The 22,344-nt window shown below is 42.4% G+C and overlaps 1 protein-coding gene across 2 annotated transcripts in view; it reads left to right on the top strand.

Annotated features, from left to right (window-relative positions):
• Positions 1-22,344, top strand: part of B3GAT2 (beta-1,3-glucuronyltransferase 2) — a 60,006-nt gene that overhangs the window by 9,722 nt on the left and 27,940 nt on the right. For both annotated transcript variants that reach the window (XM_038397192.2, XM_043510450.1), the window contains exon 2: positions 14,341-14,485. In XM_038397192.2, coding sequence (XP_038253120.1) covers positions 14,341-14,485 — 145 coding nt within the window. The remainder of the gene's footprint in view (positions 1-14,340; positions 14,486-22,344) is intronic.

Genomic DNA, 22,344 nt, shown 5'->3' with positions numbered 1-22,344 from the left:
ATAGTGGAAAAATGGATTCCTATGTAATTGTGTATGGATAAAAAAAATGACAGCCAAATGGATTTTATAAAAAAAGTTATTAATAGACTCCTACCAGTATTTTTTAAATGTGACTGGTATTATGAAATCTTTGAATCTACAGAATTGGTTGGAAAAAGCAGATTTTTGTTCAGCTCCTTAGTTTTGGGAAACAGTATTTAGCAGCCTAAACAGAATGAAACATTAGCCGTCTGTCATTGATTTTTTTTCTTCATATTTAAAAAAACATACTTTAGGAAACAATCTAAATATGTTTAGACCACTAGTGGGTCAGTAGTGCATTAAATATTTTTCTAATGTGTAGATGAATTTGGTATACTTGAGGGTATATGAATGCACAACTGATATTAGAGTTAGTCAAGTGATGCCTTTTCTAAATAGTTCAGAATAAACATAAGTTGCTGGGGGGAAAAAGCTGTAGTAACTTTAAAACGAGAGAAACTAGATAGTAAAAAAATAAAAAAGGGGGGGGAGATTTGTGCAGGTAAGTAAGGATTAGGGACCCTATTTTTCAAGATGCTGGACATCCTCAAGAGATGTGGAGCATCCTCAGCTCAAGCTCTTTGGGACCAAATCTTGTTGTCTTATACGTTTATAGTGGAAATCCAGACCATTACTACTAATAATAATTGAGGATGGCCAGCAGCTCTGAAGAGGCACTTGTTTTCCTTCAGGATCAGGACCTACCAGAACAGCAAAATGAGGAAAGAGAGAGAATCTATTAAGTAAGAGTGGGATAATAAACTCAAATAGTAGATATTTGCAAGGGTAGAAAGTTTATGAAATTTAAAGGTTGAGTACCCTCCTCCACATTTTGCTATATTCATTATCAAAATATAAGCTGCTGTTTCAGAAGGTTTCTAGTCCTAATTGTAAAGCTAGTTCTGGTGCATGACTGCCTTAGTGAATTTAGAGCAAGACTCTAAATTATAAATATAGTACATATATATTACATTATCCTCATACCTTGCACTTAATCTAAGGCCTCATATACACAAGAAAATGATACTGATGTGTTCATCAGTTTAGAACCTAAAGTTAAATTAGTGCAGCTCCCTTGTGTGGCTACTCCTTTTGGTTCAAGAGTGTCCTATATCAAGTTAGCTTGAGTCAGTAAAATTTGACTTTGGCTAAATCAATAAAATTGAAATAAGTGTGTCCACATGAGGGCTGTGCTCTGGTTTAACTAAATCAGTTTTTAAAGTGTTTCTAAAAACTTAGAGCTTAGATTTGTCAAGAACAAATTGTGTCAAGCCAATCTGATAGCTTTCTTTGACAGGGCAATAAGCCTTGTGGATGGGGGGAAGTGGTAGATATGCCGTATCTTGACTTTAGTAAGTCTTCTGGTACTGTCTTGCATGACCTTCTCATAAACAAACTAGGGAAATACAATTTAGATGGAGCTACTATAAGGTGGGTACATAACTGGTTGGAAAACCGTTCCCAGAGAGTAGTGGTTCACAATCAAGCTGAAAGGGCATATCAAGTGATGTCCTGCAGGGATCAGTTCTGGATATGGTTCTGTTCAATATTTTCATCAATGATTTAGATAATGGCATAGAGAGTACGCTTATAAAGTTTGCGGACAATACCAAGCTGGCACAGGCAGCAAGTACTTTGGAGGATATGATTCAAATTTAGAATGATCTGGACAAACTGGAGAAATAGTCTGAAGTAAATAAGATGAAATTCAATAAGAACAAATGCAAAGTACTCCACTTAGCAAGGAACAATCAGTTGCACACGTACAAAATGGGAAATGACTGCCTGGGATTTGGGGGTCATAGTGGATCACAAGCTAAATAGGAACCAACAATGTAACACTGTTGCAAAAAAAGAACATCATTCTGGGATGTATTAGCAGGAGTGTTGTAAGCAAGACATGAGAAGTAATTCAGTGCTCTGCTCAACACTGATTAGGCCTCAACTGGAATATTGTTTCCAGTTCTGGGCTCCACGTTTCAGGAAAGATGTGGACAAATTGGGGAAAGTCCAGAGAAGATCAATAAAAATTATTAAAGGTCTAGAAAACATGACCTATGAGGGAAGATTGGAAAAGGGAAGACTGAGAGGGGACGTAACCGTTTTCAAGTACGTAAAAGGTTGTTACAAGGAGGAGGGAGAAAAATTATTGTTCTTAACCTCTGAGGATAGGACAAGAAGCAATGGGTTTAAATTTCAGCAAGGGAGGTTTAGATTGGACATTAGTAAAAACTTCCTAACTGTCAGGGTGGTTAAGCACTGGAATAAATTACCTAGGGAGGTTGTGGAATCTCCATTGTTGGAGATTTTTAAGACCAGGTTAGACAAACACCTGTCAGAAATGGTCTAGATAATACTTAGTCCTGCCATGAGTGTAGGAGACTGGACTAGATGACTTCTCAGGATTTCTTCCAGTCCTGTGATTCTATGATTGTATGTCTGGTATATTAGCCCCATTTTACAGTTGAGGAAACTGAAACACACAATTATCCTGGGGTGAATTCTGTTTCCAGTCACAACTTTGCAATCCGCTTGACTTGTATGAGCATGACTCAGGCCACAATTTGGCCTTAAATGATATGCCTGTGGTCACATAAGAATTGCGTGTCAGAGCTTATGGTCAGGAGACCTGCATTCTAAGGTCCATGCTTCTATTGTACACATCTTTCCTCTTTTATAGAGGTACAGTGGTAAATGTTGAAGAGATGGAGTTCTAAATCCAACTTCTAGCAAAATAAATTGGAGCTGTTTGTAGAAGTCTGCTGGTGTCCCACTGGTATTGTGTGGCAAGTCCAGGCAATAATCTGGGTACTAGCATTGCATCAGAATACAGATTACATGAGAAGTGAAACAATCGAAAACTGAGAAGCAGAAAAAAGGTTACACAAAGCTGAAATTTCTGGAGACTTTTTAGTCCTAAATGGGGAGACAGTGATGGGTGGCTGTGAAAACATTCAGCAAATTGTTACAGTCTGGAAGCCTTTTCATGATCGAAACAGTGACTACATTTCCTCCTCTTCATCTTTTACTTCCAGTTCCCTGGGGTTTTTCCATTTTCCAACCAATTTGACCCTTTCCCTATCATTCCTGCACTTTCTGTGTCTTAATCTTCTTGAGTGACAAATGAAGTGCTATTTTTGGCAAGATAGTGTGTGTGTGTGTGTGTGTGTGTGTATGAGAGAGAGAGAGAGAGAGAGAGTCATTTTTGTTCTCTCTCTGCTTTTGTTTTTTGCATTCTCTCAGCTCTTGGCTTTCAGAGCTTCCTTTCCCCATTATCTATTCTCTGATTCTCCATTTTTCTCTAATCAGTTGTCCTCATCTTCCTCTATCACGATGCTCTGTCCCTCCCATTTTTCCTTTTTCCTTGTTCTTTATCTATTTTACTCCTCCTTCCCCCATGCTGTTTCTTCTCCTGGCTTTACCCATCCACTTCCTCATTCTTCTTCCTCTTGCAAAAGATTGCCACATTGTGGTTGCCAACCGTCCAGGATTGTCCTGGAGTCCTCAGGAATTAAAGATTAATCTTTAATTAAAGATAATGTCATGTGATGAAACCTCCAGGAATTCATCCAACCAAAGTTGGCAACCCTATGTCACATATATACTGTGGCTTTCAAGTTTTGATGTGCTGCTGTCCATTAAAAATATAGTTAGAGAAACAGTGCAGGACTCTTGTGGTGCAATGTATGGGATTACATTGGTATCAGATAGTCTAATATCTTTAAATTACTCTCTCTGTCCCCTAACACTTGTTAGGATCAAGCAGAATAGAAAACAAAATGATTTATTAATCCATATGAGTTTTCCTACCCTGGTACATGAACAGTGTTCACAACACATCAGCACATTAATATGTAGAAATACTGAGGCTTATAAGACATTTTGGCACTTCTACCTCAAATATATCCTGAGACTGTAAAATACTCTACAATTAGCATTAACACAGCATTAACTTAGATACATTCTTTCATTTTGCGCTAAGGGATTTTTATGTTCTTGGCAGCCACTTAGATTTGTAGAGAGTGACCGAGTATACAGGAAAAAGAAAAGGAGTACTTGTGGCACCTTAGACACTAACAAATTTATTTGAGCATAAGCTTTCGTGAGCTACAGCTCACTTCATCGGATGGCATGCAGTTGCATCCGATGAAGTGAGCTGTAGCTCACGAAAGCTTATGCTCAAATAAATTTGTTAGTGTCTAAGATGCCACAAGTACTCCTTTTCTTTTTGCGAATACAGACTAACACGGCTGCTACTCTGAAACCTGTCATTATGCGAGTATACAGGAAAGAGAACAAAGAAGTGAGCTTATAACATAAGGGTGAAATAAAGAGGAAAAAGAAATCAGATACTTCCAGACCGATACAAGTATTTGGTTAAGCTATACACGCTTAACACCTACACAGGGTTGATGAGTGCCTGAGTGAATAAGAAGTGAAGCTTATTGGGCCACCCAGTTCTGCTCTTCTGAGGTCGAGGTACTTCTCGCTTACACTGGGATAAAGCCTGTCTACATGGGAAAGTTATATAATATAAGATAAGATGTGAATTTAAATTATCTCCATGTGTCAACACTATTATTATAAGAGGGTCTTTCTTTTTATTTAGCTTATGTCACTTTGGAAAGAGTTTATACTAATTGGGGAAAGTCATTCTTAAAAGAATAAGAGTATCTGCACTAGGGTTTATACTGATATAGTTATATTGGTTTAACTATACTAATTAACTATACTGGTAAAACTTTCCTGTGTAGACATGCTCTAAAAGAGGGCAGGCAGGGCTGGCCTTACCATGAGATGAACTGAGGTGGCTGCCTCAGGTGCCAGACTGTAGGGGGGCTGCCACTAGGACCCAGAGTGTAGAAAATTGTCTGCTGCTGGCGCATGTGTATTCTCTCTGCTCTAGATGCACAGAGATGGTGGAGTGCTGTGCTGGAGGAAGGAGGGCACAAGACACAAAACAAGCAGTAGGAGAAAAGGTGAGAGGTAATAACAGAAAGCAGCAGGAGTTGCAGGGAGAGAGAGAGAGAAGGAGGAGCCTCGTATGTACCTCTCTAGCACCCTCAGGAGCCTGGACTGATTAACACCAGCTTCTCCAGGAGCTTCCTGTTTCCTGCTGCTTCCCTGAACCCACTTGAGGAGAACAAAAAGAACAGGAGTACTTGTGGCACCTTAGAGACTTACAAATTTATTAGAGCATAAGCTTTCGTGGGCTATAGCTCACTTCATTGGATGCATAGAATAGAACATATAGTAAGAAGATATATACATACAGAGAAAGTGGAAGTTGCCATACAAACTGTAAGAGGCTAATTAATTAAGATGAGCTATTATCAGCAGGAGAAAAAAAACTTTTGTAGTGATAATCAAGATGGCCCATTTAGACAGTTGACAGGAAGGTGTGAGGATACTTAACATGCGGAAATAGACTCAATATGTGTAATGATCCAGCCACTCCCAGTCTCCATTCAAACCCAAGTTAATGGTATCTAGTTTGCATATTAATTCAAGCTCAGCAGTTTCTCATTGGAGTCTGTTTTTGAAGCTTTTCTGATGCAAAATTGCCACCCTTTAGTCTGTTACTGAGTGGCCAGAGAGGTTGAAGTATTCTCCTATCGGTTTTTGAATTGTATGATTCCTGGCAGTCAACTGAAGCAGTTGGGCCCTTAGGACGCTGTTATCTTTCCTCACTCAGACCCTGCTACCAGCCTGCTTATTTGTCCCCTTCAATTGAATGTTGAGAGTCACTGTAGCTGGCACAGAACAGCAGTCATGAGTGAAAGAAGAAAACACCCCTCTGGGTCAGCATTCAGAAAAAGAAAGAAAGGAAAGGAAGCTTTTCTATCTAGGCAGGAAGGAGCTCTCCTGAGATGCATAGACACAAATATTAACGGAAAGCCTTCCAGCCCCAGTGAGGATGTGAGTGATGAGGAGATGCCTGATCTTCCAGTTAGTCAGCACCCTGCCTCAGGTGCCAAAACCCTGGCCCTGAGGGCAGGATCCAGCCCTGCAGCCGTTTGCACATTTTGTGATATTAGGTCCAATATGTGTACATGTTACAATGTATATATTTTTACAAAGAGCTCAAGAAGTGGGTGTAATGTTGAAACCACAGCTACCAAACCACTTCATGTTTTGCAGTCTTGTAGTAGTCCAAGTGACTTTTGTGCACTAAATATTTAAAAGGAGATAGTAATTAATGTTGTGAACTTTCCATTTCACCCCACAAAGCAGTAAAAGACCAAGGAAAAATGACAGCAAACAAAAAGGCCTTAAACAGGAAAAATACAGTACAGATCCATTTACGCGTGAATCCGCTTAAAGCGCGTTGGCGCCATGCCTCCCAATGCTACCTATTTAACACACGAGACTCATTAACACGCGGTACAGGAACTTGCTATGTAGCGCTACAGATTTGCTCATTAACTCTCTGACATAGAAATCGACAGGAAGTGCGGAGCAGAAATGTGTTGTATGTCTTTACTGATATTGGTAAAAACGTATCAAGCACACTTAGTCATTGTCCCGCTAGTAGTTATATATACTACATTAGAAAATTTGAACCGTAGGCCTAATATAATGGCAGAGGGCAAGCCTCAGAGTTCCTACACTGTAGAAGAAAACCTAGCTGCAACAGATTGAGTAAATAGCGGAGAAACCCAGGCCAAAGTTTCAAAAGATATTGGAATTGCCAAATCTACTCTCCAAGGATGGCTAAAAAACGCATCTAAACTGAATGGCTTTGTACAAAATATCGATTCTGCCGTGGGGCTTAAGCGAAAATGTGCGCGCTATTCAGCAAAACCCATTGTGCGCTATTCAGCAAAATAGACAAAGCCATGCACGCGTGGTTTGCTCAGGAAAGGCTGAAAGGAATGCCACTAAGTGGGCCAATTCTTCAAGTCCAAGCGACAAAATTTGGAAATTTAATGGGGGATGAATCATTCCAAGCCAGCAAGGGGTTTATAAGTCGTTTTAAAAAGCATCATGGCATAGAGCAGATATCGATTTCTGGAGAAAGCTGATCAGCTGATAAATCGGCTGCGAACGCATTTCCCACCAAGTTAAAACCTATTTTACAAAATGAAGACTACCACGAAGAACAACTTTATAATTGTGATGAAACAGCTTTATTTGCAAAACTGCTATCTGATAAGACTTTAGCCTTTAATTACGAGACACAGAAAACAGCTAGATTTAAAAAGATAAAAGATCGTGTGACTCTTCTTTTTTGTAGTAATAAGATGGGCAGCCATAAGCTTGCCCTCTTCTTGCTGGCTGCTTTCATAACCCTTGCTGCTTTAATTACCTCAACAGAGTCAAACTGCCAGTAATATACGCTAACAGCAAAAATGCTTCGATGACTGGTTCCACAACAGCTTTGTTTCAGCTGTTCGTAAGTATGTGCAGTTGAAGAAACTCGATGCCAAAGCACTTTTGCTACTTGACAATTGTTTAGTCCATCCTCCAGCCGAATCACTGGTATTGAGTGATGGAAAAATTTGAGTGCTATACCTACCATTCAGCACAACATCAAAAATTCAACCTTTAGACCAGGGCATTATTCAGAATATTAAAAACAATTATCAATGGGAGCTGATTTTGGCGATCGTGTCATGCATGTCTTTAGGCATTTCCGTATTCCTGAAACAGTTAAACATGAAGGAAATTATTTATTTAGTTAAAAAAGCTTGGGATGGAGTAAAACAAAAGTCCAGTGAAAACTGCTGGATGAAGGCTCTTGGTGATGCCTTTTCTGTCAAAGATGGCTCAGACTCAGAAAACTCCAGCAGTGGCACTGATTCAGAGCCAGACTCCGAAGGATTTTTGGAAGAAGGCGTCCTACAAACACGCACGCTGACAAGAGGATAAAGGTAAACTTCTCTTTCAAATGATAAAACAGGGGTCGGCAACCTATGGCACGCGTGCCAAAGACGGCACACAAGCCAATTTTTAATGGCATGCTGCTGCCTGCCGGGTCTCAGCTGCCAACCCAGGCCAGCAGAGGGCTGAGCAGGGCAGGCCTCAGTGTGCCATTAAAAATCCTGCTTGCCCCGGCCCGCTCTTCTTCGCCTCCCCTCTTCCCCCCCCCCCCGCGTGGGGGCAGGGTGAAGAAGCTTGGTCCTGCCGGCTGCTGCTGCAGGACAGGCAAGTTCCCCCTCCCCTGCCTCTTCCGCTGGCATACTGGGTTCCTGCCCCTCCTCCTCTCCCTCCCTGCCACCAATCAGCTGATGGCCCTTGCGAGGGAGGGGGAGAAGCGGAGCCGCAGCACGCTTGCTGCCCTCTGCCCTGACCCCTGCACTCCTGCATCCCCCCCACATACCCAGCCCCCAACACCCCATGCCCTGACTCTTGCACCCCCCCACATTCCCACCCCCACCCTGAGCACCAAACAGGAGCTCCTGCACCCCTCGCACCTAATGGGAGCTGCCCACATAAGCACTCCACACCCAAACCACCTGCCTCAACCTTGAGCCCCCTCCCTCATTCTAACTCCTCGCCAGACCCTTCACCCAACCCCCATCCTGCTCCTTCACCCCCAGCCCTGTGCACTCCCACCCTCAGCTCAGTGCAAAGAGAGAGGAAGAGAATGGGCTAGAACCAGGGAGAAGATAGGAACCCACTCTATGTGGGCAGGGCCAGGATCCCAGACCAGCAGCGGGCTGGCAGGAGCCGGCGGACGGGACCCCGGCTGGCAGCGGACTGAGCCGCTCAGCCCACTGCCAGTCTGGGTTCCCGGCCACTGGCCTGACTCAGCTCGCTGCCAGTCTGTGGTTCTGGCTGCCAGCCCCTTATCAGCCAGGATCCCGGCCGCAGGCCCCACTCAGCCTGCTGCCGGCCTAGGTGAACGGAACACCAGGCTGGCAGCGGGCTGAGCGGGCCGGCGGCATAAGATCAGCGTTTTAATTTAAGTTTAAATGAAGCTTCTTAAACATTTTGAAAACCTTATTTACTTTACATACGACAATAGTTTAGTTATATAATATATAGACTTATAGAGAGAGACCTTCTAAAAAACGTTAAAATGTATTACTGGCACGTGGAACCTTTAAATTAAAGTGAATAAATGAAGACTCGGCACAAAAGATTGCCAACTCCTGTGATAAAAGATTTTAGTTTGGATACATCGCTGGAAATCATTACTGAGTGGCTGGACATAGATGAAGATTGCCCGACTTCAGAATTTCTGTCCGAGGAAGAAATATTAACGGGCTGCGAGGCTATGTTGGACCACAAAAGTGATGGCAAGAATTCTAATAACGCAGGCCTAGATGACAATGACGATGACGAGGATGTAGTTGAAAAGGTCAGAATTTCACCCACAGAAGCCCTTAGTGCTGTAGAAACTGTTGTAAGATTTATGGAGAGAAAAAGGGGGAAAATATTGAAATCTTTCATCTGCGGCGAATGACAGACTTCATAAGAAAGAAAGAGGAAAAAAATGCGAGCCAGAAAGAGGGGAAAATAACAGCTTTTTTTCCCTAAGTGAATCATGGACACTTTTTTTCAGCATGATCCTCTTAACCTGCAGTCTGTTAACACACGGTCATGACGTCTTGACTCCCGACATCCGCACATAAACGTGTCTGTACTGTAGTTAAAAGAAAACCAATAACCCATGTTGGAACTCTGACGCTAGACAAATGTAAAGGTGTCTTACAAAGGGTTAGGAAAAAAAGGTTTTGTGTCCATTTTGAAAAGTTTTTTTTTTTTTTTTTTAAGATGTAGAAAGAAGATCTAAAAGATAAGGCTTTCTTATTTTTATTCTACTAGTATTTTCACCTTTGGATATATAAGCAATGTCAGTCTGATCTTCTGATTTTGCTGAAGGAGCTTGGGAGCCTAGAGGAGGGGTATTATGAGCTCTCTGGAATGTGGGGTGATCACTTGTTACCAAGTATGATCATCTTCCATGGGAGTTATGGGTCCTCAGGTGGCTAATAAGGCCAATCTTTGAACCACAAGCTCTGTTACAATGAGGGCAGATGTTGTCAGGCTCAGCAGGAGGCTGTTGACCATGACTGGAAGCCATTCTCTCCTTCCTCCTGCTCAGTGTGGGGTACTGAAGCTTTAACAACAGCTTTCTTTCTCTAGAGTGTCCTGTGGATATTGGAGTTAAAAAGCTGTTAGTAAAAACAAACAAAAGCAAAGTTTTAAATGTCTGGGAAAAGACTAATTGTAAGGGGAAGGGATTTTAAGACCTTGTCTACACTTGAAGCATGAACTGGTTTAACTAAATCAATATAAAAATCAATCTTGCTAAACCAATGCAAAACCCTAATGTAGATTTATTTAAGTGGGGTTATCCTTGCTTAAATTGGGACTGACTTAAGCTCAGGTACAGTGTAGGGTTGTGCCAGTTTAACAAGACTGATTTTTAACTTGATTTCGTTAGACTGGTGAACTTTTCTAGGAAAGACAATGTCTTAGGCAATCTCTGGTGATGTCATAATGTCCATAGCTTTCCAGTAACAATAGAATCTTCCAAGGTAGACAAGACCTACATTTCTAGGCTGAAATTTGGCTTCACTGGACTTAATGGCAGAACTCATACCTCTGATGTCAAAAATGATTGGAATCAGTGTTAAAATTAATGGTTATAACCTATTTAGGAAGGATAGAGTGCCATTCCCCCTATCCTTTTGCCTACTTAGTGTCAAAAATAGAATTAACTGTTTTAATCACTGATAATTTGGAAGAAAATGGTCTTGAATACTTATGGATCAATGTCCTAACATAAAATGAACAAGATACGGTATTAGATGGTGTCTGCTACAAACCATCAAATCACTTGAGAGAGCAGGACAGCAGGCTCCTTACACACCTATCTATAATGTGTAGGGGAAAAAAAAGCCATGTGACCATGGGTGACTTCAACTTGAGTGACACATGCTGGAGGTCTCATGTTGGCAGTACTAAAACAAACATCCTTGAATTTCTAAATATTATTCATGACAATTCCTAACTAAAAGTGTTGTCTCCAGCACAGGGAAGTTCTATAGTAGACCCTATCTTAATAGATAAAGAGGAACTGATCACAGAGCTAAAGTTTTTAATCACAGGTTTCAGAGTAGCAGCCGTGTTAGTCTGTATTCGCAAAAAGAAAAGGAGTACCCGTGGCACCTTAGAGACTAACAAATTTATTAGAGCATAAGCTTTCGTGAGCTACAGCTCACTTCATGCATCCGATGAAGTGAGCTGTAGCTCACGAAAGCTTATGCTCTAATAAATTTGTTAGTCTCTAAGGTGCCACAAGTACTCCTTTTCTTTTTGCAAAGTTTTTAATGGTAATCTCGGAACAAATGATCATGATTTGGTGACATTTTGTAATGTGCAAACAGAAGAAAGTCTAGACCATATAGACATAGTACTTTTAAAAGGGCAAATTGCACAAAACTGAAGACAACTCTGAGCCAGAGCAGTTGGGAGGAAGAATTTAATCAGAAAAATGTGAATGATGATAATTGGGAATTGTTTAAGAACACTTACTAGATGCCCCAGAAGTCACAATCAAGGAAGAAGGCCTCACTGTTTAGAGGGGAATTGAGGTCAACTATAAAAATATAAAAGAGAAAATTGATAGTATTGAATATAAATTAGAAGTGAGGAACTGTAGAAAATTGATAAGGGAAGCAAATGTACACAAGGAGAAATCTACGGCCAGCAGAGTTAGACAATAAGAACGAGGTTTTTTTAATATATTAGGGAGAAAAAAGAATCCTAACAATATTATTGGTCTACTACTAGATGGAAATGGTAGAATTATAGATGATGATGCTGAAGAGTGTTCAGTATTTGTTTTGTATTTTGGAAAAAAAAAACAGATGATGTAGTCATATCACGATAACGCTCTTTCCATTCCACTAGTATCTTATGAGGATGTTAAATTGCAGCTATTAAAGTTAGATGTTTTTAAGTCAGCAGGTTGGATAACCTGTATCCAAGAGTTTTAAAAGAGCTGGATGAGCAGCTCACTGGACTGTTAATATTGATTTCTTTAATAATAAAGAATTAAAGGATGGAAATATAATTAATGCCAATCAACATGGGTTTTTTGGGAAATAGATCCTGTCAGACTAACTTGATTTTTTAAATGAGATTATACATTTGTGTGATAAAGGTCATAGTGTGATGTAATATACTTAGACTTCTATAAGGTATATGACTTGGTACTGCATGACATTTTGATTTTAAAAAAGAAATATCAAATTAACATGTCAGCCAATAAATGAATTAAAAGCTAGCTAACTAGCTAATTACAAAATGTAATTGTAAATGAGGAATCATTGAACGGGTGTGTTTTTAGTAGGATCCCGCAGGGATTGGTTCTTGTCCCTACGCTTTTTTTATTATTTTTATTAATGACCAGGAAGAAAACAAATTAATCACTGATAAAATCTGCAGATGACACACAAATTGGGGGAGTGGTAAATAATGAAAAGGACAGGTCACTGATATAGAGCCATCTGAATTGCTTGGTTAGATGGGCGCAAGCAGCAATATGCATTTTAAAATGGCTAAATGTAAATATATACATCCAGGAACAAAGAATGTTGGCCATATTTACTGGATGGGGGACTCAGTCCTGGGAGGCAGTGACTCTGAAAAAGATTTGGGGGTCGTGGTGGATAATCATCTTAACATGAGCTCCCAGTGTGACGCTGTGGCTAAAAGGGCTCATGCAATACTGAGAAGCATAAACAGGGGAATCTCAAGTATGAGCAGAGAGGTTATTTTACCTTTGTATTTGACACTAGTGTGATCACTGCTGGAATACAATTCTGGTGTCCACAGTTTGAGAATGTTGATAAATTGGAGGGATTCAGGGAAAAGCTACTAGAATGATTATGAAAGGGTTAGGAACATACCTTTTAGAGATAGAGACTGAGCTCCTTGAATCTTTAACTTAATGAAGAGGAGGCTAAGGGGAGGGGGATCTTGATTACACTCTATAAGTACCTACATGGTGGGCAGATATTTAATAATAGGCTTTTCAGCCTAGCAGAGAAAGGTCTAACACAATCCAATGGCTGGAAATTGAAGCTAGACAAATTCAGACTGGAAATAAGGTGTACATTTTGCAACTGTGGGAGTAATTAACCTTTCAAACAACTTATTGAGGTTTGTGGTGGATTCTCCATCCCTGACAATCTTTAAATAAAGATTGGATGTTCGTCTCAAAGATATGCTCTAGGAATTATTTTGGGGAAATTCTGTGGCCTATGTTATATGGGAGGTCAGACTAGATTATCATAATGGGCCCTTCTGGCCTTGGAAACTATGCATCCATGAAATGAAAACATCAGTCCCACTATTTTTTTTTCTTCCAAAAATTAAAACTGGCCATTTTTTAGGCACCATGTGGGGGAGGGGGGAAGGCACAAGCCCAATTTTGTTGTCCTCTACAGGCCACTTTTTAACAAACCTAAAACATACTTATTGTGCAATCCTCATAAGACGGGCTTGTTTGTGCGCACTTCCAGTCAGAATCAAGATTTATTTCCCTTCCAGAGTCTGTTATTGGCTTCTAGATATATTCTGATATAGACCTCAAAGTTGTATGTATGTATGTTTTTATAAATGACTCAAAAAGAAAAGGAGTACTTGTGGCACCTTAGAGACTAACATTTATTAGAGCATAAGCTTTCGTGAGCTACAGCTCACTTCATCGGATGCATTTGAAGTGAGCTGTAGCTCACGAAAGCTTATGCTCTAATAAATTTGTTAGTCTCTAAGGTGCCACAAGTACTCCTTTTCTTTTTGCGAATACAGACTAACACGGCTGCTACTCTGAAACCTTTATAAATGACTGTATTTTACAGACTGTGTAAAATAAACATTCCATTCTACCCTGATGGAGCTTCTGCAGTCATGATGCAAGTGCATTAAGGATTTATAGAAAGAAACGTGTTTAAAACAACAAAACATCTTTCCAGAGAAGAAAATCTACCACAGATGTCTGTGCTTTTCTTTAATGAGGAAGAGATTATATAAGGTTTTTGTTTGTTTTGTTTTTTTTAGGTGCTTCATATCTTAAGCAACACTGGTATTAACAATCTTATTTCTCTCAGGATATTCCCAGTAGACTTGAAGTGACTATAGATCTGAAGAACTGGCTGGCAGTGAGAGAACTTTGGGGCACGTATAGCCTCCGAATACCAACTCTCTAGGGTTGAAATCTGGAAACGCTGACTCTGTTGTAAACACCTTGTGGTGACTGGAAATGTCTAGGTTTTGCTTCCCCCATTTACAAAAAAAAAAGCACAGCCTGCTGAGAAAACTTAAGTGAAATCACCCTGTGCCTCCTCCTTCTTGCAGATGCGTACAACCCGCAAAGTATCCGTGTGGCCTGTGGGGCTAGTGGGAGGTCGACGGTATGAGCGCCCTGTAGTGGAAAATGGCAAAGTTGTTGGCTGGTATACTGGCTGGAGAGCAGACCGGCCGTTTGCCATTGATATGGCAGGTAAGTACTGATAAAGTAGTTCTATAGGATATATGAACACAATGTCCTGTTTGTATTCATGAACAGGCCTAAAGCATGTGTTTACTTGTGAAATGGTCATCCTTAAAATGAGGACAACTTTGAAAATTTCCATTGTTTCCTGTGGAGTTCTTGATTCTGTAGATGGGAATATTGCTGCAAATGGTTACATCTTTCAAAACAGCAGAACTTTTGAAGTGCAATACTTATGTGCAGCCCTTCTGGTTTTAAATAGCCTACAAGTCTTGGCATTCACATTTTCTCCAATTAAATAGTTCTTTGATAATAACTCAATATACTGTAATTTTCTTTAATTTTATGTGATAATTTTGCTTTTATGTTTGATTAAATTGTCTGTAAATCATTTAATTTTGCAGGAAGCCTATGTATTTCATTGTGTGATCAGCACACACTATGCAGTGTAAATGTAGACACTTCGTAAAGCTCATGTTGTAAAATGCTACTTTATCATGAAATGATTCATTTTCTGTTGGTTATGTGAAATGATGACCGTGATAGCTGTAGATGGATATGGTTGAAACACCGGGCTTAGGGGAAAAATCACTGACAACTATAGCCTGCTAGATAAAAGCAGAAAAGCTTTAAAATTGATCTAATCAATCTACTGTGAAGTTAGCACACCACATAGCTGTGCCTAGCTGTCAGCCCATGCTTGGCCAGTCTTTTGTGTATAAATCTCAACTGCCGACAGAATCTCCTGTGTGCAGAATTCTGACTTTTGATGTAGCAGTCTTCCAGCATGGTATAACCTTTTTGTACTTTTTAAAAAACCCCTCTTTATTATTTTTCTTGTGAGGGATGGGGAGGGGAAGAAAGGAATGCAAAATGACCACGTATTTTTCTCTTGACACTTGGTGTGAAGGCACATACTACTCCTCTAAGGCAGAGGTTCTCAAACTTCATTGCACCGCGATCCCTTTCTGACAACAAAAATTACTGCATGACCACAGGGGGGGGGACTGAAGCCTGAGCCCACCTGAGTCCCGCAGCCCCAGATGGGAGGGCCAAAGCCTGTAACCTGAGCCCTGCCACCCAGAGCTAAAACCCTTGGGCTTTGGCTTCGGCCCTGGGCGGTGGGGCTCGGGCTTTGGCCCCCGGCCCAAGCAAGTGTAATGCCAGCCCTGGGGACCTTATTAAAAAGTGTTCGTGTCCCACTTTGGGGTCCCAATCCAGAGTCTGAGAACCGCTGCGCTAAGGGATAGCCAGGTGCTCACGACCAAAACAGGCTGGTGGGGGTAGGGATCAGGGATGGAACTCCAGGATTGGTCCTTCCCTAGGCCTCTTGGATTTCACAGACCTTTCCCAGGGGTATCCTATTTCAGGCCTACAGTCCAAAATGATTTATAAAGAATATGAATGTTTAGCCTCTAAAAACAGTAATAGAAAAGTAATGGTAGTTAAAATAATTCCTAACACTTTTTGGAGACGCTAGCAGTTTTGAATAATAAGTGATCAATATTTGGTACACTGAAAGTCCAAAGTGTAGGAACATTTCAAGTAAGATAAAGAGAGCAATTGGCCTTAAATGTTTACTGTAATATTTTTGTCCTGCTCAGTGAGATAGTAGCTGCACTACTCTTTGTGAATACCTAGTTTAGGGACAGAGCTGGGATTCTTAGTCCCTGAGTCACTGCAGTCTTGTCAGAACAATGTGCAGTGTGGTTGGGGGACACATCTAAAAGAGCAATCCCTGTCTGTAGAGTTTTAGAGACACACTGGTAGTATGCTGTGCAGGTTGTTGCTTATGGGAATTCAAAGGATGATAGGAAGGTGTATAATTCATTAGCTACAGGCAAAGGCAGTTAGACAACATAAGCCCAGGGAATCTCACCCTTAGATGAAGAGGCATATGAAAAATTGATGAGTTACCTTGGTTTATACTTTGAGATCGTTGCTTTGAAAGTCAGGGGATACGCTGGCGTAAATATGGGGAAGAAGCAACACCACCAGGGAGAAGTATCATATTTTTAAAAAGCAGCTAATGGAAGAAGGGAGTATGGAAAGGAAGTTGCAGATGCTTGGAGGAATATGAAATGTTAGAAAGCAAACTTCTTAGAGAGGTGAGAGAAAATTCTTTTCACCTGCACCAAGTGGGATTTTTATAAATTTTCATTATTTATTTTTATTTTATTAAGGATCAAGTTTTTTCATCATCTTTATTTTGGTAAAGTAGCAGCTAGACTCAGTGCCTGATCTGGTCATGTCATGTTTGCAAAGGTGTTGCTACTTCATCATTAGGCGGAGACACAGGGTGGAAAGAGATGGAAAGAGTAAGAGTGGTATATGTAATTGCAGAATCAAGCAGACATTTGAAAATGAATGGTGTCCATTTGCAGGCATTTTGACCAGTACTAACGGTCAGGTCTTCTGTGAGTGCTTGCTCATTCCATGCTAGGTGTGTGCTTTGCATGCACAGTTGCAGGAGATTTTTTCCTCATTGGTACTCATAGGACCAACTCTAGCACCCTCTGGAGCCACGTGCGTATGCGCTGGTATAAGGGGCACTGCCAGCCCCAGGCCGTCTCAGCTCCTTCTTACTGCCTGTGATGGTTGCATGGAATGCTCCTTCTTGCTCTTGCAAGGCCTCTTTCCCAGTGATTTGGACTTTCTATTGTATATTTATTGTAGTCAGTGTATATAGCTCTTAGTGTTAGCGTATATAGTAGTGTTAATAGTTGTCCCTGTTGTCAAGGGACTTTATCCCAAAGGGCTGGGCTTGCCTTGGTCTCCGGACTTGAAGTCGTGTACCTCCTGTGGCAAGCAGATGCCAGTGAATGACCCACACTTTAGCTGTCTAAAGTGCCTCAGGAAAATTCAGGTTAAAGAGAAGTGCCAGATTTGCAGGGGTCATGCTCACAAAAGGACAGAAACATTCATTGGAACACTTTACTCATGGAGGCAGCCCTCAGACCAGTTTCAGAGCTGAGACGCTCTGAATTGGTGCCGAGCATTTTGACTTCCATGCGAAGTGCTCCATTGGCACCGTGCTCTTCCGGGCACCCTTCTCCATCCTTGATGCCGAAGAAGCAGTATACGAAACAGTGCACCGAGAGGGCGCTTTATGGTGCCAAAGAGTGTGAAGTGACCAGTGCAGTGAGACCCACACCAGGCTACTTGTCTTCCCAGAGCCACTGGTGGCTCTGCTGACGACACCTAGAGTTCCAAATCTGGTCTGGGTGCAACCCTCTGATTCTTGGGAGCAGCAGTGGGGCCATGCACCTGTGGACTTGTTCAACCTCGGAGGGTTTCTAAGGCGGCAAGGGACCTTATGTCCCTCCCGATCTAGCAGACCCCTCAAGGCCCCCTGCCAGCCAAGGGATAGAGGGAGCAAGGAATGGTGAGCTCCACTGCAACACTGACCACTGTGGCACCATCCAGGGACAAACCCTCCTGTGGTCCTATGACAGCAATCTATGGCCCATTACTGGTCTCCACCACCCCAGCACCGCCCAGAGGCGGAAGTGGATACTGCGCCACCCTGGTCTCCCAAGAGAAGAATCCTCTTTGGAGTCCAAAAGGGAATCCTTCACTCCACCTAAGACCTACTGATACCCAGCCTAAAACCCGGACTTTGGTACTCTTCCCCTGGCTGGTGCCTGGCCACTGGGTCACTGGCCAACACAGTGGTAGTATTGGAACCTGTGGGAGTTTCCCCTGTTATCAGGGCCTCCAGTCCCACCGCTCATACTCAGTGGTATCAGGAGGGTGAGCCATCCCATCTGGCATCAGACCCTGACTCCGGTACCAGTACTGATGTCCAAGAAATAGCCCCAATGGATGTGGTGGAGGTGGAGGAAGAGCAGGCGGCCCCTCACCTGTTACAGGCTTTCTCATCATCATCATTCCCGGATGAGACGGTTGCACGTCCTAGTAATCTGCTCCTGTTGCATGACTTCAGGGCCCACCATGAGCTCCTGAAAAGGGTCACCACAAACTTGGGACTGGAAATCAAAGAGCTCAAGGAGCCTAATTGACATCCTGGCTATAGCAGCTCCCTCCAGAGTGGCTCTGTCAGTTAACCAAGCAGTGATGAGACTTGTCAGGGCACTATGGCAGACTTCTTCTCTGCCCCCTATCTCAAAAAGGGCAGAGAAGAAATACGCTGTCCTATCCAGTGGGTTTGAATACCTCCACCCAACCCCCCGCCCTCCGTGGTGGTGGTGGCAAATGAGCGGGATAGATGGTGCAGTCGAGTGTTACCCCCAAAAATAAAGAGGCCAAGAGACTGGACCTGTTTAGACGTGAGGTTTGTTCAACAGGCAGTCTCCAGTTGCATTTCTGATCAGCAGGCTCTCCTTGAGAGAAACGATTGTAACCCGTGGGACCCATTGTCCAAATTTAGAGACTTGCTATGACAGGAGCTGAGGTAGGAGTTCACAGCCATCCTAGAGGACGGCAAAACAGTGGCCAGGACCTACCTCCAGGTGGCTCTGGATGCGGCTGACTCAGCAGTCTGGACTATAGAGTCAGCGGTCACCATGAGGCGCTGCTTGTGACTCAAGTCATTGGGCCTACCTCACAAAGTGCAGGAGTCCATTCAGGGCATCCCTATTCTCAGTACAGACTGACTCCAAGCTTCAAGGACTTGAGGACTCCCCCTTGCTCCTTGGGCCTTTACACACCTCCTGCCTTCAGGAAACATTTTAGACCCCGGCAGCCTCCCAGGTTTGTGGCACTTCCCAGGCAGGAGCCCTATAAAAGAAAAGGGAAGGGCTATAAGCGATGCCAACCCCTACTTTCTATCTCAGCCTCCCAGTGAAGCTTGCATAGGTATCCTGGCGGGGCCAGGCAGGCCTTTTGAAGCACGCCCGAGGACAGTCTACCAGTCTCATCGCCAGATCCATCCCCCACTGCCTGTCACCCTTCAGCCCAGCTGGGTCATATATAACATCGGACAATTATTTGCACTATAGCAGTTGGTTTCACCCTCCAATTTTCATCTACTCCTCCTACCTACCCCCTGTCCCTCTTCAGGGACCCTTCTCATGAGCAGCTTCTTATCCAGGAGGTGCAAACCCTTCTACATGTGGGGCTGTACAGGAAGTTCCTTGAGACTTGAGAGGGAAGGATTTTTACTCTTGATGTTTCCTAAACCTGAAAGTCAAGCTAGGGGGTGGCTATGGCCCATCCTGGACCTGTGTCACCTCAACAAATATCTCAAGAAGCTGAGGTTTTGCATGGTCTCTTTGGCCTCCATCATTCCCTCCATCAGTCCCTCCCTGGATCCAGAAGACTGGTTTAAAGGATACTTATTTCCACATCTCCATCTTCCATGGGCGCAAGAGATTTCTCAGGTTTGTAGTGGATCAACACCATCATCAGTTCACCACTCTTCCCTTTAGCTTGTTGGCAGCCCCACAGATCTTCACAAAGCATATGGCGGTGATAGCAGCCTTCCTTGGAGTTGAGGCATGTAGGTCTACCCATACCTCAATGACTGTCTGATCAATGGTCAATCTCCTGTTCAGGTCCAGCGCAGTTCAGTACAGTACGAGCCACCTTCCAGGTGCTGGGTCTGTTGATAAATGAGCAGAAGTCAATCCTGGTCCTGGTTCAGAGAATAGAGTTAATCAGGGCAGTACTCGACATGACTCGGGCCAAGGCCTTCCTAATAGAAGCCGGATTCCAAGCTATGTTGGACCTGATCTCCAAAGTCACGACCCACCTAGATTCATAGATACTAAGGTCAGAAGGGACCATTCTGATCATCTAGTCCGACCTCCTGCACAGCGCAGGCCACAGAATCTCACCCACCCATTCCTATGAAAAACCTCACCCATGTCTGAGCTATTGAAGTCCTTAAATCAGCAGTCTGGACTATAGAGTCAGCGGTCACCATGAGGCGCTGAAGTTCAAAGACTTCAAGGAGCAGAGAAGCCTCCCTCAAGTCAACCATGCCCCATGCTACAGAGGAAGGCGAAAAACCTCCAGGGCCTCTCCAATCTGCCCTGGAGGAAAATTCCTTCCCGACCCCAAATATGGCAATCGGCTAAACCCTGAGCATATGGGCAAGATTCACCAGCCAGATACCCAGGAAAGAATTTTCTATAGTAACTCAGATCCCATCCATCTAATATCCCATCTCAGGGGATTTGGCCTATTTACCCTGAATATTTAAAGATCAATTACTTACCAAAATCCCATTATCCCATCATACCATCTCCTTCATAAACTTATCGAGTAGAATCTTAAAGCCAGATAGATATTTTGCCCCCACTGCTTCCCTTGGAAGGCTATTCCAAAACTTCACTCCTCTGATGGTTAAAAACCTTCGTCTGATTTCAAGTCTAAACTTCCTGGTGGCCAGTTTGTACCCATTTGTTCTTGTGTCCACATTGGTGCTGAGCTTAAATAATTCCTCTCCCTCTCCTGTATTTATCCCTCTGATATATTTATAGAGAGCAATCATATCTCCCCTCAACCTTCTTTTAGTTAGGCTAAACAAGCCCAGCTCCTTAAGTCTCCTTTCATAAGACAAGTTTTCCATTCCTCGGATCATCCTAGTAGCCCTTCTCTGTACCTGCTCCAGTTTGAATTCATCCTTTTTAAACATGGGAGACCAGAACTGCACACAGTATTCCAGATGAGGTCTCACCAGTGCCTTGTATAACGGTACTAAAACCTCCTTATCCCTACTGGAAATGCCTCTCCTGATGCATCCCAAAACCGCATTAGCTTTTTTCACAGCCATATCACATTGGCAGCTCATAGTCATCCTATGATCAACCAATACTCCAAGGTCCTTCTCCTCTTCCGTTACTTCTAATTGATGCGTCCCCAATTTATAACTAAAATTCTTGTTATTAATCCCTAAATGCATAACCTTACACTTCTCACTATTAAATTTCATCCTATTACTATTACTCCAGTTTACAAGGTAATCCAGATCCTCCTGTATAATATCCCGATCCTTCTCCGAATTGGCAATACCTCCCAGCTTTGTATCATCTGCAAACTTTATGAGCACACTCCCACTTTTTGTGCCAAGGTCAGTAATAAAAAGATTAAATAAGATTGGTCCCAAAACCGATCCCTGAGGAACTCCACTGGTAACCTCCCTCCAACCTGACAGTTCGCCTTTCAGTAGGACCCGTTGCAGTCTCCCCTTTAACCAATTCCTTATCCACCTTTTGATGTTAATATTGATCCCCATCTTCTCCAATTTAACTAATAATTCCCCATGTGGCACGGTATCAAATGCCTTACTGAAATCTAGGTAAATTAGATCCACTGCATTTCCTTTATCTAAAAAATCTGTTACTTTTTCAAAAAAGGAGATTAGGTTGGTTTGGCACGATCTACCTTTTGTAAAACCATGTTGTATTTTGTCCCATTTACCATTGACTTCAATGTCCTTAACTAATTTCTCCTTCAAAATTTTTTCCAGGACCTTGCATACTACAGATGTCAAACTAACTGGCCTGTAGTTACCCGGATCACTTTTTTTTCCTTTCTTAAAAATAGGAACTATATTAGCAATTCTCCAATCATTCGGTACTATTCCTGAGTTTACAGATTCATTAAAAATTCTTGCTAATGGGCTTGCAATTTCAGGTGCCAATTCCTTTAATATTCTTGGATGAAGATTATCTGGGCCCCCCGATTTAGTCCCATTAAGCTGTTTCAGTTTCGCTTCTACCTCTGATATGGTAATATCTACCTCTATATCCTCCTTCCCATCTGTCATGCTACCATTATCCCCAAGATCCTCTTTAGCCTTATTAAAGACTGAGGCAAAGTATTTGTTTAGATATTGGGCCATGCCTAGATTATCTTTAACCTCCACTCCATCCTCAGTGTTAAGCGGCCCCACTTCTTCC

The sequence above is a fragment of the Dermochelys coriacea genome, chromosome 3 (genome assembly GCF_009764565.3).
Source record: "Dermochelys coriacea isolate rDerCor1 chromosome 3, rDerCor1.pri.v4, whole genome shotgun sequence".
NCBI lineage: Eukaryota > Metazoa > Chordata > Testudines > Dermochelyidae > Dermochelys > Dermochelys coriacea.
Note: the sequence above shows the minus strand (reverse complement) of the source record. Positions and strands in the feature narration are given on the sequence as shown.